The sequence below is a fragment of the Taudactylus pleione genome, unplaced genomic scaffold (assembly GCF_031769625.1).
Source record: "Taudactylus pleione unplaced genomic scaffold, aTauple2 ptg000018l, whole genome shotgun sequence".
Classification (NCBI taxonomy): Eukaryota; Metazoa; Chordata; class Amphibia; order Anura; family Myobatrachidae; genus Taudactylus; species Taudactylus pleione.
Window position 1 is genome coordinate 8,086,670 of NW_028284420.1, and position 22,487 is coordinate 8,109,156.

The 22,487-nt window shown below is 44.4% G+C and overlaps 1 protein-coding gene across 2 annotated transcripts in view; it reads left to right on the forward strand.

Moving 5' to 3' along the window:
• Window positions 1–2,434: 2,434 nt before the first annotated feature.
• ACLY (ATP citrate lyase) overlaps window positions 2,435–22,487 on the forward strand; it is a 68,699-nt gene continuing 48,646 nt past the window's right edge. For both annotated transcript variants that reach the window (XM_088442473.1, XM_088442474.1), the window contains exons 1-2: window positions 2,435–2,596; window positions 14,426–14,612. In XM_088442473.1, the coding sequence (XP_088298599.1) occupies window positions 14,454–14,612 (159 nt within the window). In that variant the 5' untranslated portion in view covers window positions 2,435–2,596; window positions 14,426–14,453. The remainder of the gene's footprint in view (window positions 2,597–14,425; window positions 14,613–22,487) is intronic.

Consider the following 22,487-nt stretch of genomic DNA (forward strand, 5'->3'; position numbering starts at 1 on the left):
ATCAATGTAGTGTACCACACTGAAGTACCCCTTTATTATGCCACACAATTTATAATGCCCCTTATAACACATTATGCCATGCAGTAGCAGTGCCTCTTACACATTATGCCAGAATATTATATTATAGTGTTAGGGCATAGGCATAGAAAGAACATTTTTAAAAATATTTATTATATGAAAAGGGAAGCAGTGAGCGGATGCCACAGGGTTCTACAAATATCACTGGTAAGTAGATCAGAGCTTGCCACAGAGCACTGATTAGGACTTACCAGTATCAGCACAGTATCAGGCCGAATGAAGGTTCGGTCACCGAGGCACTGCTGCTTATTGACGTCCAGCTCCGGAATGAGGAGGGATGTGTGCAGCACATTACTGCTAGCAATAGATTGCAAGAGCAAACTGGTTGCGCACAGTACAGCGCACAGCGCCTCTGTCAGCGCACAGTGCACAGACCCGTAGCCAATCATGAGTGGCCGCTTCTCATTGGCTGCTGATCCGCGAGCTCCAATTGGCTCGCGGACAGCCCCAGATTTGAAATTACAGCGGGGAACCAGCTTGTTCTTGCAATCTTTTGCAAGAACAAACATCTTCGGCAGGCGGCGGAAGGCACAGCAGGGCTCAGTGCTTGGAAGAAGTGCAGGTATATCATACTGTTGTATACCGGCACACTTCGAGCACTGTGTATGATTGCCGGCACCTGTGTTAAAACACCTTTCTCATCAGTTAACTAGTTCAACACAGATGATGGCAGTCAATAATTAAGAGGGAGCATTTTGTGACTCCTGGAATGGGTCATGCTGGGAAGTATGGGTTAAGTTTAGGGTTAGGCTTAGTTTTTAGGCTAAAATAAGCAAAAAAACCTCCATATGCATACCTCCCAACTGTCCCGCATTCAACGGGACAGTCCCGTTTTTCTGGGACTGTTCCACTGTCCCACCCGCGGGCCGCAGTGTCTCGCGGTGGGGGGGAAGTTGGGGGAAGCATACACCACTGCTCTTCATAGTAGAGCAGCGGGTATACAGAGCGAGAATGCGCACAGCATCTATTCACAGTATGGAGGGGAAGCCCAGCATCTCGGAGATGCTGGGCACGCCCCATTAGTGATGTAAACGGGGCGTGTCATCAGACCACACCCCTTCACGACCAGGTCACTCCCCCTTTTCGGACACGCACGCCTTCGGTGCGCGGAGTTCCCGACCATGGGACTCCGACTGTTGGGAGGTATGCATATGTTGACATTCTGGTGTCGATGTGTTAAATGTTGACTTTCTGAACATGTAGACATTTTAACCATGTCAACCTAAGTGTATGTCGACACATTGGTTGTCAACCTAAAACTTCCATATCAACATTCAGAACCTGCCACCTAGTAATACTACACCCCAACCTGGGTAGGTGACTTTTTCACTTTACCTGGGAGTGCTGCTTTAAAATTCTGATTTCCACTGCTGTCCTGGTCCTATGAGTTTTAGCTGCTGATAATTCAGGAAATATTGGGATAAATTAATATGAAGCATCCCACCTACTTAATAAAAGTACACAACACATACATTTTCACAATGATTATAACTCCCCCTTTTTTGTAATTTAATATATATTTCAATAAGTGTTGTCAATAATTTCTAAACCAATATCAAAAACATTACTGCACAGATATGCAAAGCCAGTACAATGATGCAAAGTCACAGTTTTCACAGGCAGAAAAACACACGCACGTTACAGATGACATAAGTCAGTCTATTCTGAATGAGAGTTATTTGCCCTGTATGTTAAAGTGACATAGGGGTCTATTTACAAAGCCTTGGATGCACTATGGGAGACAATGGAGGCACCTGCCGCCGGGCTCCAGCTCTGAAGGGGCACCTCCTCCATTGTCCACACCATATTCACCTCACTTAGGGCTGTAACTATATACCTGGAGTGTAACGTCACGGCACCCAAAACATGGCACCCCATCCCGGCACCTGAGCAGCCACCATACACTAGTTGAGAGCTCATGTCAGACCATCAGCTGCTGCCTTCTTCTATCTATCCTGTCTGCATGCGAATTGCTACATTACAGTGTCAGCGGCTGTGACGTGGGGGGGGGCATCAAATTATAACTTGCCTCCAGGCGTTCTGGGGTGAACTTACCCCACTGCTTGGATGGAGATAAAATGGAGAGATAAAGTCCCAGCCAATCAGCTCCTAACTGCCATGTCACAGGCTGTGTTTGAAAAATGACAGTTAGGAGCTGATTGGCTGGTACTTTATCTCCATCTACTTTAGCTCCATCCAAGGGTAGTAAATAGACCTCATAAGAACTACACCTCCCACACGCCCTTACGGGGAGTTGGGTGACGTATGGGAGGAGGGCTTGGCTGGGAGAGGTGATTGCTCCTGATTGGCTACAGGTTGGCAGACATGACACGTGGCGTGAGCGGAGCCAATGGGAGGCACGGGAGCTGATGCACCCATGTCATCAGATGGTGAGGAGAGGCAGCAGCACTAGGAAGAGGAGACTTTCACACTCACAGGCAGCAACAAAAGGAGCCGGAGTCGCAGCCGCTACCAGTTACTGCTGGGGAGACTGAGACGTGACAGTCGGAGCCGGGCGGTGAGTAGCACTACCTGAGTTACACAGCAGCGGCTGGGAAACGCCTACATTAAGTCACTGTTCATATACTCTGTGTGACAACTGTCCCCTTTATATATGGTGTTTATATATATATCCTACACTACAGGTCCGTGTCCCTCACCCAGGAGCAGCTCCTGTGGTGCTTTCTGTGGCTGCTTTCTCCCCTCCTTCTCCTCCGTGTTGCCCTGAGCCAGGTGGTTCAAAGCCACTGTGCATCAGTCCTCCAGTCTGCCCCCCTCCCTCTCCCGGGCTGTGCCGCTTAAACTGTGCCATGCAGGGTGCAGCATGGTGTGGAGCTGATTCATTGCTGTGGATTGCTTTATTAGAAAGCCCAGTTCTAATCCGGTCGTCTGTCTGTCTGTCTTCGTATATCATCTGTGATAGTTTTTGTAGTTTTAGATAATACACACAGACCCCAACTTCACTTTCCATCTCTATACGTTACTTTTAAGCTCTGTAACCAATGTCCTGCCCACCAATTAGACTAATGGACCATGGATTGACTTATAATTTGTTTGTATATTGCCACTACATTATGCAGCGCTGTACTGTACAGAGAACATTGAATTGTTTTACAGCCATCCCTGCTCCATTGTAGTGCACAGACTAAGGGGGGTATTTACCAAGTCGTGGAGAGAGATAAAATGGATAAGTTGCCCATAGCGACCAATTTGCTTCTAACTCATGTCTCTAGCACAGCCTGTATTGTGACAGTTAGAAGCTGATTGGTTGGTATTGACAACATCTCCACTTTATATCTCAGTATGTATAAATCTCCCACTTAAGTCTTTACCATGTAAACACATCCACTAGGGTCCATTTTTAATGTATGTATTTTTGTCAGCAGCCAATTAACCTGGCTGTAGTTTGTTTTTGGGTTGAGAGAGGATACGCACAGAAACATGGCGAGAACATACACACTCTACTGATCCATTGATACATACGGAGACTGGTAGAAGACAGTACATACTGGGGATGATTCAGAGCTGCATTCAAGTCCACTTTGTGGACAGGTCTCAGGATTTTTAGCAGCTGTGCATGTATCTGAACCTGGCACACCCATCTACGAGTGAGTCCTTCGCATCTGTCTTGTGGCTGAATGGGTATAAAGTGGGCAGCAGTGTTTAGAGATTTGCATATGTAATGATCCAAGTAATTTTCAGATGTATCTCTTACACCAATGTTAGGAATGGTGAAAATGCGCAGTGATAGTGATGAATGCAGGTGAATATCCTCATTTGTTTTAGAGAATGCAATACGTCCGACATGCATGCAGCTCTGAATAACACCAAAAATCCAGGTCCAACCTGGGTTTTTGGACACTGAACCCAAGTTTAGCCCTGCTAAACTTGTGAGGTCATATAAAGTGGGAGGTGACTGCTCCACAACGACCAGTCATCTCATTTTTACACTGCACCATTACCAAGGTCCATCCAGGGTCAGACCCTGGTAGCTACCTGGGTTGGTTTGCCGGGTCACTAGACCCAGTTAACTTTTCAGGGACCCTTTTACACTGAGCTGCGACCCGGGTAGACCCAGCAAAAACCCAGGTTTGTGCTCTGGTGTAAAAGGGGTATTAGCCTCTCTGTTTTTTAATGAATATTGTTGCTGTATAAACTAGTAACTTTATACCCCTTTAATACCAATGTTTTGGAACACTATTCCAACACTGGTCATACCTGGGACTGATCCCTTTCAGGCAGCGGCTCGAAACTGGGTTATACCCAGGTTGGCGGCATTTACTCTGCGCACAGATGCAGTGGTTCTCTCCTGCCGCTGCTTGGAGATGACATCTCCAAGCGCTGGGGATCCGAGTCTTCCTATGCTATGAATGGGACCCGAGACACCCGTTAACACTGAAGAGTTACACTGGTGGTCCCTGTGTTCAACCCTACTAGCTACCTGGGTTGCATTTCTGGGTCACTTGACCCAGGATTCCAACCCTGGCCCATTTTTCTCTGAGCCACCACTCTTGTCGACACAGCGGTAACCCACATTTTTTGGACAGTGTAAAATGGGTATTAATTTGTAGCATTTTTATAAATATTAGTATAGAGTTTACATTGTTTGATAGAAAGTGAAAGGTATATTATTTATAAGTAGTTACCTATATTGATATTTAAACAGTATGAACAATGAATTCAATGCAGGAGGAGTGCTCACTGATCAGTCTGTCCACATGAAGATGAACTGGTCCCAACTTGAGTTCCACCACTGCACGCGGAGCTAGTCTGTCAATGGCCGTGAACTTGATATGGCCTTGCCTCACAGGCATCTTTTCCTTTTGCTATATTGAGACAGGCTGGCTGGATTTGCCTCGGCAGGAAGAGGCAAACCCAGCCCTTCTGGTCTAGATACTAGCAGGAAAACTGCAGAATCCAATCGAAGCTGACTACGGAAGCCAGTGGTCACTTGCACCTTGTTCGGTGCTCAGCTGGAGTTCAGTGCGGGAACAGCGGAGGGTTTCACCTGGAGGTCTTCTTCAAAGGCTCATTAGAACACTAGTTTGCAAAGAGCTTGATTAAAAAAAGGCTACATGCAATGTCTAGGTTTTTGTAATGTGGCAAGCTGTTTGTAGATGGATAATTGCTTTGAGATTAGAGGCTGTTTTCTTATCTCCTGTTTTATGGAGCATACACACGGTCAGATTTGTCAGATGAACGATTTTTGACTGCATTAAAATGAATGGAATCGTCCAAGTCTGACTGCAAACACATCAGATGTCAGATATCGTTATCTGACAAATGGGAACGCGCATCGTTCATCGTCCATCGTTGAGGCATGTCAGATTTTCCTTCAGATATGAACGACTGAACGATTTTTAAATCGTTATCGTTAAGATCTGAAGGAAAAATCTGACCGTGTGTATGCACCATTATTCAAATAGTGGTTTTTTTTTTTTTTTTTTTTTTTTTCTTTCCCTTTTTAATTATTTTTATTTAAGCAATTAATGGTACATATGATAATAGCAAAAATATAGATACAATTTCTGTATTGAAGATTGGGAATTAATCAAAATATCTTTGTATGTCAATACATCTTTTGTTTACAAATAGTTTTAAACAATTATGTTTGTCACATTAGAATATTAAATTAAAATCCGTATTTATGGAGTTTTCCTGTGGACATTCCTTTAAAAAAAAAAAATGCTTCTCCATGTAGCCTGTTTTAAAACCCTGTTACCAATGTAGGGTGCAAATAGTGCCATAATCATTAAAGGGGATTTACTGATTTCCTTCCATGGTCACCTGAAGCCAGCATGTTGCAGGAGAAGGCTTCCATACAGCTTTGTAGCGAGCTTCAAACAGACTTAAGGCGGGTATCCACTACCCGACAGTGAAAGGACTGAACGATAACAATATCGCTGTCGTTTAGTTGTTCACTACACTGCAGGGTGCCCACACTGAATGATATGTTGTTCAGTGCAGGCACAATCAATAATCTGCAAACATGTTGAACCTGACGATATCGCACGATGATAGATGTCTAAAGGTGCATACACAAGTAAAGATTTTCTGTCCAACCATCCAACTAGTTGATTGGTTGGAATGAAAATCTGGTAAGGTATGAAAGCAAATGACAATCAGCAATTTGCTCCCAAATGCCGGAAAATGTACAAAAACTGTTGTTTAAACAAATTGTTTAATCAAACATTTAACAAACTTGTCTGACGACCATTTTCATCTGTTTTCTGGCATTTAGGAGCAAATTGCTGATCATCAGTTACTCCCATACGTTACCAGATTTCCATTCCAACCAATCAACTAGTTGGATGGTTGGACAGAAAATCTTTACGTGTGTACCCAGCCTAACAGACCAAATTTTCAAACTATATCGATATCATTATCGTTCAGTTGCTCATTTTAATCGTCTAGTGGATAGGCACCTTTTAAGGGCTGATGCAGAACTGAACATCAAGGGCATCGAGAGGAGGGGCAAGTGGCTACTAACTATCCGGACCCAGGATTGTTTAAGTGACCCGGCAGGAGCCCAGGCCAGCAGCGCCACAGTGCATAGCAGTTGAATTTAAAAAAAAGAATAATTTTTTAATATATATTTTTATTTTTTTTCAGGAGGGGGTGACCGCACCTTGAGAATTTAGCCTCCCCCATTACCCGGGACCATCATTGCTGTCTATGGCCCTGCTAAATGCACGCTTGTTTATGGTTTGCAGTGTTCTCCCCAGAAAAATTTTCCAGCCGGGTGGCATCAACAAGTAGCCGGGTGGGGGCCTTCGCAGTAATAAAATGTTTTAAACCCTGACATTATAATTATTTAAACTTGAAATAACATTTTATATATTCATTCTCTTCTTATTAGAGGCCCAGTCATCTGATTATGAAAAAGCTGTAAAGTCTGTAGGATCTGTTCATTTTTATACAGCTCCCAGATACTGTCCCCACTTGCAGGCTCCCAAAGTGCCGGGTGGTGCACCCGCATAAAACAGCCTGGGGAGAACACTGGCTTGTACCCTGAATGTTTTCGCACTGTGTATTATAGGTGCATTTTGACTAAAGAGGTGGAACTGGCTTCTAATGGGGTGTTACTGTATCACATTGGCAGAGTTGCAAAGTTTACTCAACTGCGGGCTATGCAGAGTTGAACCAAAGGGTAAGTATATGGCGTATCTTTAACACCAAGTATAGGATAGGATCTGACAACTAGTAGAAAAGCAAGGGTACACATTGGGGGCAGGCGCATAAAGTTCTGGAGCAATAAACACACAATTTAGTTCCAACTCTGCACCATTTTTTGTCTGTTTTCCATTGTTTGGGAACAAATGGTCGACTGTAATTTGCTACCATACATTACCAGATTTTTGTTTCAACCATCCAGATTGAACACATAATCTTATAGTGTGTACCTAGCTTTAGGGCGATTCAATTGTTTTAGCGCGCCAGATCTCTCATCTAAAGTGACAGGTGATCGCAGGGTGCTATTCAATAGATGCCGATCTTTGCATCGATCGCGCCCAAAGAGGTCTGGGTTAGCTGCCCAACTGGTCTCTTTTCGTGTATTTCCGCTCGCCACCCCCGTCAGGAGCAACAATCGAATAGCTCTGTCGGGCGCGAAGGGGGCCGAAAACAGCTGACTTGCGCCCTTAGATTTAATTGGGAGACTGATCTTGGGGCCTGATTCAGAGCCGCTCGTAAGCGGCCGCTCGTTCGTTCTGACCGATGTTCGCTCATCTGCGCATGCGTACGGATTGTAATACGCATGCGCGAACCAGTCAGTGCGGCCGAAAATCGTTTGTTCGCTATATAGCGAATGCCTGCTACTTTGAGTGACAGGATGAGGCGTATGTGGGTGGTAACAGGGGAAGGGGCTTGAAAACGGGGAGTGGAGATCAGAACGCAGGCGTGCTTAAAGGTCAAAACGGGTGTTTTAAGGGTGTGCATAATTAAAACAGCAGCGTCATTGCCCACGTCACCTGATTGTTTTATAGTCAGAACTGCTCGCAATATAGTGGTAGGAAAAACCGACCACAAGAATAGCGAGCAGTTCATACGCTGGTCGATGTACTCGATTAATCTAATAGCGGACATGACGTATGGTGCGAGCGGCCAGGGGGCGTATTTTTCAAAATTACAACCGCAAGTTTTGCTCGCTCGTTCAGACTTAGAGGCGTGAACAGACCGCAATGAGCGAACAGTTAATTTGAATAGCCACCCCTTGTTTTGGAACGAACGACCGCAAATAGCGAGCGGTTCTGAATCAGGCCCTTGGTCCGTTGGATGATGAGGAATGGGTTTTGATATTAGAAGTCCTCTTAACAGCCAATTTTGCTACGAGATGTTTATAGATTCGGTGTTATATACTTCGTAGAGTTTAATTCCTCAGTTGTTGATCAGATTGTTCTACCTTTTGGCATCTCCTTTTGGGATTGTCCTGTTATTGGTTTTCACAGGGTGTGTACAGTAACTAGAATTGGTGGTAGGATTCCCCTATTGACTCCCAAAAGTTGTAATTTTGGGTTACATCTGATATAAATATACAACATATGATGAACCCAACGACCGGCCAGGACATTCTTAATGCCATGTCCTTGATTAGGGTTTGTATTGCTTAAACCTGGATGGCTTCTAGGGGTCCTACTTTTCAAGAGTGGTGTTGACTAATGAATGAAGTGGTGGGCCATGAGTGATTTATGCACACTATATTTTAGTATACAATTACATTTAAACTTATCTGGGACCTTGAAACAATTTGCCTCTATGGTTTTGGAGATGAAGATGGTGCTTCTGGTGTCTGGTGAGACAGTTGCGTTTAAAATGTTATGGGTTTTTTATTTGTTTATATAATTCAGGCCTATTTTTTTGCATAATCTGCTCAGGTCCAGATGTACTCCTGTATAATTTTTTTATTCTTCTGTATCTGGTTTACCTGTTGTCCATTTTATGTTTTGTCTTCCTATGGCAAATGCTTCATATTGCTGAATCTATGATTGAAAGAGTTGGGTTAAGAAGGGTGGAGGTTAGGAAATGTTTGTTTTATTTTTTGTAGTGTATTGTTAAAAACACTAAAAATAAACTTGATTTTAAAAATATATATATATATCTCTCTGACGCTTAGTAAATATACTCCAGTCTTCAAAACAGAACATATTACAGTACAGTGAGGTCTTTCCAGTGATTCTTTGGGGTCAATCCAATTACCCGTGAAGGATGTGAGTTGACGTTACCACGGCGAGCAAACTCCAGCAACGGCACCGCATCTCTCACGCCTCGTGGCCCGCCTTCAGCCTGAATACACTCCAGTTTTGAACAAGATCAGGCTGCCGCAAAGCGCGACTATTGCCGCGCTAACTTGCACCCGTGATGCATTTGCGGATAATTGAATTGACCCCTTTAATTGTTAGAGCTCATGTATGTACCCACTATTTTCTTGGAGTCATTTTATATGTCATAGACTCGATAATGTACAGTGCTGTGCCTATTTTCTATTAGGCAAACTGCTCTACTGTTTGTTACCTTAGGGAAAAGAAACAAAATAAATGTAGATACAATTTAATGCACCAAATTCACATTTGTGTTGCTTTAACAGTTAAATAGTAATATTGAAGGGAAAACTGAAATCTTAACACTTGTAGTATATAGTGCTTGAGCCCAGTTTGTACTAATACTGGGTGACTTCTAGGACTGTTTCCGGGTATAATTGCTAGCCTCTACCTACTAATTGACTCCACTATAGTGACACTCCTGATTGTCTATTAGTTATCAGCAGATTGTTGCACTTAGTAGACTGTAAAAGACATTTCAGATGTTTTTGCTGTATGTGTGTATGAGACCTTGAACATTTATTTTGCAAGATGTGTGACCTCATCTGAGACCTCTGTGTTCCTGTCAGACTTGTCTTCATCAGGGAGCCAGACATCTGTACCAAGGCCTCCTGCTGTCATTGTGGCTGTATGTCATTGTCCTGCATCCCCACACCCTTTGAGCACCTGTAGCCTTGACTTGCTCTTTACCTGTCAGAGATAAGGTGACTATTTATGCAGATTTGGACACTGCTCTTACAATTCATTTTTTAAAATGGAATGTACCGAGGCTCTTACTTAAAAATGCTTTTTATACAGGTCATGCTAATCCAGGAAGAATAAAAAAGTAAAGTCTCAATATAGGGGAACACTTAAGGAAATGTATTTGCCATTTTTAAGCTGCCCATCCGCTAGCGGATCTCAAAACGACTGCACAATTACGACACTGTAATCGTGCAGTCGTTTGTTAGTCTGTGATGTGCCTACACTGGACAAGCAGCCGTTCAGTGTAGGTACATCAATCATCTGCAAACATGCTCAACCTGACTTTATTGTCAGGTTGTCCAGCATGTTTGCCCGATGATAGATGTCTAAACAACCAGTGGGAGCGTGCATTGCTGGTCCTTATTAGACATTGTTTAAAAAAAATATCTGCGAACGATATCGTTATCGTTCAATTCAATCGCTTAGTAGATGGGCACCTTAAGTATGTTGGTTTGAGCCAGGAACAAAGATCCTTTTTGTAGGTCAGAGATTGGAGAGGTCGTATAAGTTAAGTGTATTTACTTTATTTCAGTTATGTAGAGAGGAAAGTCATTAAACAAGAAATTGCTGATGGCATATGCAAACCAAATAGGTTGCCGGACTGAGCAAACATGCTCATTTGTATAGTTAATATTAACCCAAGAAAATGTTTTATCATGTCCCTCTAGTAATACCACAGTCTATTATCACATCGGCAAACTACTAACATAGTGTTTTTGTGTGTGTATGTATTTTAAAGTGTAAATGTAGAAATTTATTTCTATCTTTCCAGACAAGGGTTGGCTCTCCAGGACTTGTACAGCAATAATTAAACAGATGCTAATGCAATGTTTCAATTTATTGACAAACCGTCAATAAACTGAAACGTTGCATTAGTACCTGTTTGATTATTACTGTGCAAGTCCTGGAGAGCCAACCCTTGTCTGGATATATCTGCACCTTTACCTTGGCTGTGCACCCGGGCCCGTGTCTTGCTGGTATGGTGAGTGCTGTATCTGCATATGTATGTGTAATTAAAAAAAAATATATATATATATATATATATATATCTATCTCTATCATACCATACAGATCTTGTACATAATGTTCCACCTGGAGTGTATGCTACACATTGGCTTAGATTATGCAGATCATATGATAATGGATAGATGTCCTGTGAAATAAGGAATTCTTTATTTGGTTGTGAGGCCTCCATAAATTTGATTCAACCAAGCGGCAGGTAAAGGTTTCAAATATGACCTTCGAGGTGCCCAACCCTGGGGCTCCAAATATGAGTATTGGGCAGTAGTCGTTTACATTTCTTATTTTCCTCCCTCCAGTGCTCGTAGATGTATGTCGGATCATCTGTTTACAGGCACACCGATTGCTGGCTTGGGATCAGTTTGATTACAGAGAAGAGGATAACTTTGTTGTGGTTGGTTAAACATTACACAACCATTACAAACCTACCATCAAGTGGCAGGTAGTAAGTGTTGCTGGGGCAGTATTGCTAACAGTCCACACTCTCACCAATGAAAGGGCCATTGATCCACAGTGTTTCAATCCCATTCAAGCCACAATCGATTGCAGGTGTAATATAAAGGAGTCTGAAATGTATTCCAGCTGTTTGTCATTATGTGCCCTTTTTGTTTAAAGCAAATTAAAAATACTCATAATTGAATGTGAAAGGGGAAGTAGCTGCATGTACGCCATCCGAATGTAGTGGTATACAAGTAAGCACAGGGCACTCTAGGATTATATGTTGAGATATTGTTGATGTTGTGTATATCTACTAGTTGATGTGACATTTTTGGGTGTTTCTGTGTGTGATACACGGGACATTTTACATACTTTCAAGTACATGAACTGTGTTTCTACACCACTAGTGTGTGTGTGTGGTTTTTTTTTTTTTTTCTGGTGTCCAAGTCTCAAATATTTTGTTGGTAGAAAATATACACCATAAAAAATGTCACTACAGTAAACTGTTCCTTCTGGAATTTTTAAAAACTCTGTGGGATGCGACGGACTCATTGAATTATGCATTACAAAATTAAGATGTCTGAATACTCAGTGATTTCATAACAATCTTTGTGTGTTAAATCTGCCACTGAAGGTGCTGTTTCTTTAGCGTCCATGGATAATGTTTTATATTAATATGGATCTGTCAGCCACACACAGTGCAGGCCTCCATTTTGGGGGCTCAGCCAGTATGCATCTTATTATTTTGTTAGGACCCATTTACAGTGCATTGGGAAAGTATTCACAGCACTTCACCTTTTATGTTACAGCCTCATTCCAAAATGGAATAAATTCATTTTTGTCCTCAAAATTCTACAAACAATACCCCATAATGACAATTTGTAAAGTTTTTTTTTTTTTTTGTTGTGTTTTTTTGAGATTTATGCAAATTTTAATAAAAAAATAAATAAATAATAAAAGAAAAAACCTAAGACATCACATGTGCATAAGTATTCACAGCCTTTGCCTTGTAGCTCAAAATTGAGCTCAGGTGCATCCTGTTTCCACTGATCATCCTTGAGATGTCCATACATCAGCAATTGATTGCAGCAATCGTGCAATTTGCAATCGATTGTGTACATAAATCTTTGCAACAATCGATTGAAAAAGGGAATCAATTGCTGATGTATGGGGCCTTTACTTGGAGTCTACCTGTGGTAAATTTAGTTGTTTGGACATGATTTTGAAAGGCATACACCTGTTTATATAAGGTCCCACGCTTGACAGTGCATGTCAGAGCACAAACCAAGCATGAAGTCCAAGGAATTGACTGTAGACCCTGAGACAGGATTGTCTCGAGGCACAATTCTGGGGAAGGGTACAGAAAAATATCTGCTGCTCTCAAGGTCCCAAATGAGCACAGTGGCCTCCATCATCCATAAATGGAAAAAGTTCGGAACCACCAGGACTCTTCCTAGAGTTGGCCGGCCGTCTACACTGAGCGATTGTGGTAGAAGGGCCCTAGACATGGAGGTGACCAAGAACCCGATGGTCACTCTGTCAGAGCTACAGCATTCCTCTGTGGAGAAGGACAACCATCTCTGCAGCAATCCACCAATCAGGCCTGTATGGTAGTGGCCAGACGGAAGCCACTCCTTAGTAAAAAGCACATGGCAGCCCACTTGGAGTTTGCCAAAATGCACCTGAAGGACTCTCAGACCATGAGAAACAAAATTCTCTGATCTTATGAGACAAAGATTGAACTCTTTGGCGTAAATGCCAGGCGTTCTGTTTGGAGGAAACCCGGCACCGCTCAACTCCAGGCCAATACCATCCCTACAGTGAAGCATGGTGGTGGCAGCATCATGCTGTGGGGATGTTTTTCAGCGGCAGGAACTGGGAGACTAGTCAGGATAGAGGGAAAGATGAATGCAGCAATGTACAGAGACATCCTGGATGAAAAGTTGCTCCAGAGCGCTCTTGACCTCAGACTGGGGCAACGGTTCATCTTTCAGCAGGACAACGACCCTAAGCACACAGCCAAGATATCAAAGGAGTAGCTTCAGGACAACTCTGTAAATGTCCTTGAGTGGCCCAGATTTGAGTCCGATTGAACATCTCTGCACCGACGCTTCCCATCCAATCTGATGGAGCTTGAGAGGTGCTGCAAAGAGGGATCGGTGAAACTGCCCAAATATAGGTGTGCCAAGCTTATGGCATCATATTCAAAAAGACTTGAGGTTGTAATTGCTGCCAAAGGTGCATCAACAAAGTATTGAGCAAAGGCTGTGAATACTTATGTACATGTGATTTCTTAGGGGTTTTTTTGTTAATTTTTTTTATTAAATTAGCAAAAATCTCAAAACTTTTTACATGTTGTCATTTATGGGGTATTGTGTGTAGAATTTTGAGGACAAAATAAATTTTTCCACATTTTGTTATGTTACAGCCTTTATTCCAAAATGGAATAAAGTGAAGTGCTGTGAATACTTTCCGGATGCACTGTTTGTGACTGAAGCATTGCCTGACTAATGGTGCTGAATTGATGGGCTGCATTCTGGTAACTATTCATTAAGGCCATAAAATGATTTGTGTAGGTAAGAGATCAACCTTCACTTGGAGGAGGGAGCGGTTTATTTCACAGCAGTAGGCAAAATAACATAGAATTTAGGAGAAAACGGGTGAAATGTTGGCAACAAGACATGCATTCATTGACTTCCAAATGTTGGGTGTCTTTCACCCTAAAACAAATATGAAGTGACGTAAGGCTCCCTGGATAGGATAACATAAGCCTGTAAGCTAAAGATAAACTCTCCTTATACCTCTCCATTTATATGATCTCTGTACAGGTAGTGTCTACCACCATCTGCGAGCACCATGTCAGCAAAAGCGATTTCCGAGCAGACTGGAAAGGAGTTCTTATATAAATACATTTGCACTACAGCCGCAGTGCAGAACCGCTTTAAGTATGCTCAAGTAACCTACAACACTGACTGGGACAGGCTCATACAAGAGCACCCTTGGCTTCTCACTGAGGTAAGAATATAATGAGATGGTATAAATTGTGTATGTCTTCACTACATGTCAGTGACTTCCTTTAGGCACAATATACTCCCCTAGTGCCACTGAATGCGATAGGCTGCTTTTAGACTGTATTTCACTTGCCATTAAAATGTCTCTGTCTCCATTTCTCTTTCTCTTGGTCTCAACTGTTTAGTTTAATTGAATGATGAATAGTGTAAGACTTAATGTTAACCTTGAAAAAATGTTATGTTGTTTAACCCTTTTGCATCAGATAGTAGACATCTGCTTCTAAAAAAAAAACTGCTTCGCTATAAATCTCTAATTTGATTGCCGAGGTCCTTGGAACATCCACTTAATGTTGATGAATGATAGAATAGCACAGACATAAAATCTGCAGTGTACTTTTGCAGTCTGGCTTGAGCCCAAATCAATGAGCAATATTTAATCCTCTAAGTGTTAAACTAGTTAATGCATTGCTGCAGTGGATGCTGGGAGTCTGCACATTGGAGACTGTGTCATTTCTGCATGAATAAAAAAGGTCAGTGTCATTCATGACGTCCCCACCCTTCTCTGCAATGCGTTCTGTAGGGTTTGCCTCACAGTAATGAGCAATAGGCTAATTTAGTCAGAGTACAGACCGGTCTGAGAAACTGGTTGGTTCATACATAATATTTGTGCAATATAAATATTTAATGAAAAGCTGAACCGAAATGATGCTCTAGTGTCAGGATGAAATATCAGTAATGATATTGTGGCCGGAGACCTGGCTAATGTCTCTAAGATGGTTGCCATGGTACTGAAGGAGTTAACCCTCGTCCCGCAGCATAATTTTTAAACCATCTAATCAGTTCTAGGTACCATTATTAAACCAAATGCTAGGCGCTGGGCAATGTACTTGTGTACGCCGCAGTCCAGGATCACCTCCGGCGGTGGCGGGGTGATGTTTAAAGTCCCGCACTCAGGAATGTCAGTGAGGCACTGGGAAATTTACAAATGTAATTTAATGAATGTGCCGCCAGCCCCTGGCTAATTCCTGCGGCTGTGGAGATACAGAGCCACAGCAGCTAGGACATAGGACCTCATTCACAGGCGTTCGTTAGGTGCAAGTGGTCGCACTGAATCAGGACGGCCGCTTGCATCCTGAACGACCGCCTCCTTGTCGATCGCTAAGCTGTGGGTTAACACCCACAGCTCTAGCGACCGACATGGGTGATGGTCGCGATGGTCAAGACCATCGGGGCTTACGACCAGACCCTAAGGTTGGGTCTGGGCACTCGTAAGCCCCAGGGTGCTTCCTGCTCTGATCGAGTAGGAAGCTCCCCACTGACATCAGCAATGATGTCAGTGGGGCCGCCACCAAACGGCAAGCGTTCTGGCGGGAACGGCTCCGTTTGGGCAGGCACGCCCCCTGCCCGCATCCCAAACGGGGCGAGCTGTCACTCGCCATCGACAGCTCGCCCCGTCTGCTGCGAGACCCCCTAACGACGGAGCGTCTGTCGCTAGGCGGGTCTCGCGAATGTGCACGACTGAGCCGGTTTCGTCGTGCGCACGCCCAGTGGGGCAACATCGAGTCGGTTGCGAGCACTCAGCATTTGCAACCGACTCTGAATGACACCCATAGTCCCGCGCTGCAGGGAACCATTCTAAACACCTCACACATTTTACAGTTGGTTCGGCATAATCTGTAACAGTGACTAGTACTCCTGAACAGACTCTTGATATGTCAGGGGGTGGGTGTCTGCTGTCAAAGTATAATTGCAAAATGTTTGAAGTCAAAATGTCCCCTTAGGTGAACTTCTAAATTAAACCCTGTGAGTTTTTTTTGTTTTTTGTTTTTATGGTCCCTGATACACAGGTAAACACTGCCTAGAGAAGGCTCCCATGCATTGTTAAATCATGCAGTATTTATGAAACTAGGCCCTCATTCAGAGCCACTCGCTATTTGCGGTCGTTCGTTCTAAAACAAGGGGTGGCTATTCAAATGAACCGTTCGCTGTTTGCGGTCTGTTCACGCCTCTATGTCTGAACGAGCGAACAAAACTTGCGTTCGTTTTTTGAAAAAATACGCCCCCTGGCCGCTCGCATCCTACGTCATGTCCGCTATTTATTAGATTAATCGAGTACATCGACCAGGGTATGAACTGCTCGCTATTCTTGGGGCTGGTGTTTGCTACCACAATTTTGCGAGCAGTTCTGACTATAAAATAACCCAGTGACGTGGTCAATGACGCTGCTGTTTTAATTATACACACCCATAAAACGCCCGTTTTGACCTTTAAGCACACCTGCGATCGGATCTCCACTCCCCGTTTTCAAGCACCTTCCCCTGTTACCACCCACATACGCCTCTTTCTGTCACTCAAATTATCAGGCATTCGCTATTTTGCGAGCACATGAATTTCGGCTGCACTGAGTGGTTCGCGCATGCGTATTACGATCCGTACGCATGCGCAGTTGGGCAAACATCGCTCGGAGCGAACGAGCAGCGACTTGCGTCCGGCTCTGAATCAGGGCCCTAGTTGGCTATTGAATGAAAAATAAAAAAAAAATATATATTTATAAAATAGATCTATAATATTTACATTTGCATATACTTGGTGAACAATTTATTACTTCTGTTCACATGCTCATTAATGCACATATCTAATCGGCCAATCATTTAACGGCTACAAAAATGAGTAAAGATATGCAGAAATGTTGAAGAGCACAAGTTCTTTAGACCAAACACCATAATGACTAAAGCTGCATACACACAACGATTTTGTTACCAACTATTTTCTGTCAGATTTTTTAAAGTGTAATGAACGATTTTTTTGAACTATAAACGATTTTTGCATATTCCCTTAATGAAAATCGTTGAGTTGACAAGTCTGACTAAACTACAAACGGGAAACGCGCATGAACGATAATCGTTCATCGTTTGACTCAGAAAGTGAACGATTTTTTCAAACTATATCGTTTAACAATAATCGTTCAAAAAGCGATGTGTGTGTATGGAGCTTAAGAAATGTGATGTAAGTAACTTTGCCACTGAAGTGATTGTAGGTGCCACAGAGGATGGTTTGAGTATCTTAAAAACTTCTAATTTCCTGGGATTTTTACCCATCAGTCTGTAGAGTTTACAGAGAATGGTGCACAAAACAAAAAGCATCCAGTGAGTGGCCCTTCTATGGCTGAAAACGCCTTGTTGATGGGGTCCTATCCAGCACTAGAAAGTTGTTCCTAGTATGCACTCAATGGAGCACTTTATTAGGTACATATTTATACTACAGGGTAGGACCTCTCTCTTCTCTCAAAACAGCCTGAATTCTTTTGCGATATAGATTCACCAAGGTGCTAGAAAGCAGCACTATGTTTCTAGCTTCCGTCTGTGCTTTTATGGCGTACAGTGTTGTCTATACTGTAGCTCCGTGAGGGATCGCAGCTTTGCTCTGCTATCTGTGTTGACTAAACATGGCAGAAAATGCAGTTTATTTAATAAAATTGCAGGAGAAATTTGTTCAAGCCAATTAACCCCTTCAACGCTAATGTCCTAAGCACTGTAGAGGTTTAAATGGGGGAGGGGAAGAAACTTGCCTAAAAGTTCCCCACTCCCTACTGTTCCGACCCCATAACTTCATCAAGTGTGACTTGCAATGGCTTCATTAAATCCTGACCCTGCCAGGATGAACATATTAACGCTTTATAAGCTAAGAAATAGAGAAATTTTAATGCTCTCCCATCCTGGCACTCACTTGGTCAGGGGTACCATTGTTTCAAAGAGGAGTGTCCCTTTTTTTTTTTTTCTCATTTTGTAATAGGGTATGCCTTTTTGAAATACCTTTTTATTATTCCTATGCATTTTGTGAGATTCTGTCATTGAAATTGAAAGGTACCTTGAATCGGAGCCGTAACTAGACTTTTTGGTGCCCTGTGCCAGAAAGAGCATTGGCGCCCCCCTCATTTTTCAAAGGGACATAATGCACTCAAAAAAGGGCCATGGCTTCATGGGGAAGGGCCAGGGAAGAGATATGAGAGGCCAAGAGATGCTGGGGATGAAATAAGAGGAAGCTACAAGCAAGAATGATAATAAACAGAAATTTGACAGGTCCAAACATCGCCCCCTGCCCTGTGGTGCCCTGTGCGATGGCACCGGCTGCACTACCCTAGCTACGGCCCTGCCTTGAATCCAATGGATATTACATTTATCCAAAATACACCTGTTCAAATTTCTTGTACAATGTTCATAAAGAAGGTTTCTACTTCAGGGTCCATAGGGGGTCCACAGGGTTGACCTTGGGGTATAGGTTGGGAACCAAATCCGGGCACCACGCAGTTAAAGCTTTTAGCTCCCAGGATGCACTTGGGTCCACTCTCCCTATAACCCCGCCCCCCAGCCAGAGGCACCTCAGTTTAAGTTGGTGCCCGGCCGGAGTCGGGTCACCGTTACTGCAGGGGGGCTGCTTAGCAGCCTCTAAGCTTAAAAGAGTTTTGTTTTATTATTTTTTTACTACTCTTCAGAGCGGCAGCATCAGACTGTCCAATGGACGTCTGAGCTGCCGCTCCTACACCCCGCCGGCGCTGCGACGCCAGTACAGATCTGGGGATCGCAGCGGGACCCCAGAGTCTGTACTAGCCGGGCTCTGGAGGAATCCCTGGGCTGCTGCCGGATCGACGGGGACAGGTAAGTCGCGTGGTCACCGCTTGCGGTGACCCGCGTGTACATGCAGCCTTATGCCTCCGGTCTCTGGGGACAGACCGGAGGCGCTAGCGGTGGCGGCGGGCTCCCCCTCCATGGAGGCATACCCCGCGTGTCCACAGCCCACCAGGGATTATAGCGGCAGCGGGAGCCGGCATCCCGGGGGGTTAATTGCTAGCCAGGGGAGGAAGCCTTCCCTGTCTAGCGGCTCCTCCCCTCAGCTCAGCGCGCCTTTCAATAATACAGTCTGGCGTCGCTGAGCTGCTTCCTCCGCGGGCCACGCTTCTTCTGAGGTCTCCAGCGGCCATTTTCTCTCTGTGGTGCTGCAGAACTCTTAGGATGTCAGTGAGCCCAGTCCCCCTGCGTACCTGGCCATTTTGGGTGAGTGTACACAGCGCTATAGCCTTCCCAGACACTGAATCTGGGCAGTTGAATGTAGCGACATTGTGCAGTATATTATATGTCATGCTTATGTATGTATATATATTTTTCTGCATTGTATGTGACTTATGCTAGTGCTGACTGTCTGCTTTTTCTCTCACCTGTCAGTGTATATCTATCCCTTTTCTTTATCTGCCCTAATACAGGTGTACCTGGGGTGGTTCTGAGACCTCACATATATATATTTGTTAATATCTGTGAGGTTTGTCACATACTGTTGCGTGCTGCACGTTGCCATATTTTAGATGGAACTGTGAGTTGCGTACGCTGATAATGGGTTCCTGCAGCTAATCTTAGCGTCAGTCAGGACCGGTATGGCGCTGCTTAATATTTCCGTCAAGATAGTCAGATATATCTGACCAGGAGATTACACACGATACTGCACCCATTATTGCTATCCTGCAAGTCATAGCCTGCAGGAATTAGTGCGGAGGATTTTAACTCAGAAAGGTTTACGTATGCGGCACCATCTGGTGCCGGGCCCCTTGCACGACCCCCTTAAAGGGCGTTGTTTCTCAGGATCCTCTCCTTTGAGGATCGCCGGGCGGGCCCCATTGTCGTCACTCGCTTGGAGTTACTTCACCATACTGCCCTTTTGAACTCGGGGTATCTCGCAATTTCTTGCAATTTACCCCTGTGTCACAGACAATCGCTCCCTGCCGGGGTTTTTCACAGTACATGAATTACCTCCGATACCACATCGGTCTGTCATTCCCCTTGCAGGGATTACCACAACGGCCACCCTGGTGGATGTCGTTTTATACGAAATACTAATTGGCGTGATATACGCCCTGTGGTTACTGACCAGTGGCTCTGCCGTGAACTGGATGGTATATTCGGCTCTTTCCCTCTCACATGGGGGGGAGCCGATCTCAAGTATTATTATCCCTGCTTTGGGGCTGGTAGCCAGGCTCATTCTGGATATAGAGAATGTCGATCCTGCACCTGTATCATACATCTCCCGTTTTCTGCCCAGCGGGTGGATCTCATAGCGGGAGTCTGGCTGTCCCCAGATACGAGGAGTCACAAAGGCCTCCTGTTTCCCATTCCCTGAGGGTCCTCACAAGTAATGGAAATCCCCTTCTGGGATGGATTTGTATGTTAATCATCGGGTTACAGGCATTAATACGCCTCCCATCCCGGCCTGGACGGATTTTACGGATCCGTAGGTGGTAACTTTGCCTGAAATCAATGTACTCGTTTTCAGGGCCTGTTGCCCGTCCTACCATGGCCATCGCATGGTGATGCTTTTGTGACGTTTTTCCCCTCCAACACGTCTGAGGTTCAAATATCTTTTTGCCGCTCACAAAATATGCAGTGGTCATATGTGGGATTACCTCATGGGATGCCGGTCTTCTAACTTTCAGGGTTTCGGCGGCATCTGTATCCGCCGCAGTACCCTATGGCTGCGTTATGGGAAAGCAGAGGTGCACACTCCTTCCAGGGGGAAGTTCTTGTTTGGTCCTGACCTTGACAAGATCGTTGCATCATTGGCAGTATCACTAATGGGGAGATACCGTCTTTAGCTACTCCCACTACATTCGGACTAACTCTGTTAAGTCTTTTTGTCCTCAGGGTCAGCCTAAAGGCCTGTTTTTTCCTAGGCTGTCGGCCTCCACGGGGGCCACCATATCCAGTACCGAGCAGTCCTGGACTTCCGGACGACCCTGTTTCTACACCTGAGGATATACCCTCAGCCTGACGGGACAGGTCTACATCTGGGGAATTTCCAGAGTGAGGTACTGATTCTCAACGGCCTCTCATTGCTCATGCAGCCTCCTCACAGGCATTGGTACACGGGCCCTTCTTCAGAACTGATCAGGGCCTTACAATCCCAGAAAGCTATACAGTCTTTGTGGTAAGCAGAGCTATTTCGGCCAACCTCACTATCTCAGTGAGGGACTGGTTGTTCTACTTTCTTTTTGGGGCGGTGACCGACTGGTCCTCCTTTGCCTATACTCTGTCTCAAATCCCTGAATCAGATTCCAACGGTGCCTTGACTCAGGTGGAATCGTCCATGCTCCATCATCCGATGTTTGGAACCTGGGGATTTTATGGTATATCCGAGTATTCAGGATACGTACCTACGGGTACATACAGAGCCCTCTCATCAGCATGGGTTCAGGTTTGCTGTGCCACAGCAACACTTGTAAGTTTCGGGCTCTGCCTTTTGGGGCTGTCCTCAACTCCACCGGGGTTTACCAGCTTTATGGATTTTCTGACAGTTCACCTGTTCAGTGTATCCGAATGCTCCTTTCTCTGGACGGTCTCCTACTTTTAGCAGGATCACCAAGGTACTTTACCGCCAGGTCAGGATAACCGGGGCTTCTTCTCGTCACAGAAAAGTCCTCCCTGCATCCCTCACAGGGTTTTCTTCATCTGGGAGCACTGCTGGATTCTCAGAATCTGAGAATTTTTCTGGCGTAAGACAAGATCTCCACTCTTCAACTTCGAGGGTGCGGATATCTACGCAGTCGACATATGTCATTACTCTTTGTGATGCGCGGTCTACCAGAGTGTCTACCTTTTGGTAGGGTGGAATGTGCTCAGTTCCATTCCAGGCCTTGCCATAATTGACTCCCCTCCAGATGGATCGAGTTTTTTCCATCGGATCACTGTTCGAACGATGATACTTTCTACGGAGGCGAGTTGGTCTCTGTCCGGGTGGTTATGGCCATCTCGTCCAGGGTGTTCTTTGCTAAAGACAGTGTCTGGTCCGCATTCATTTCGGGGCAGTTGGACGTCTGTCGCTTCTGCCCTGCCACTTA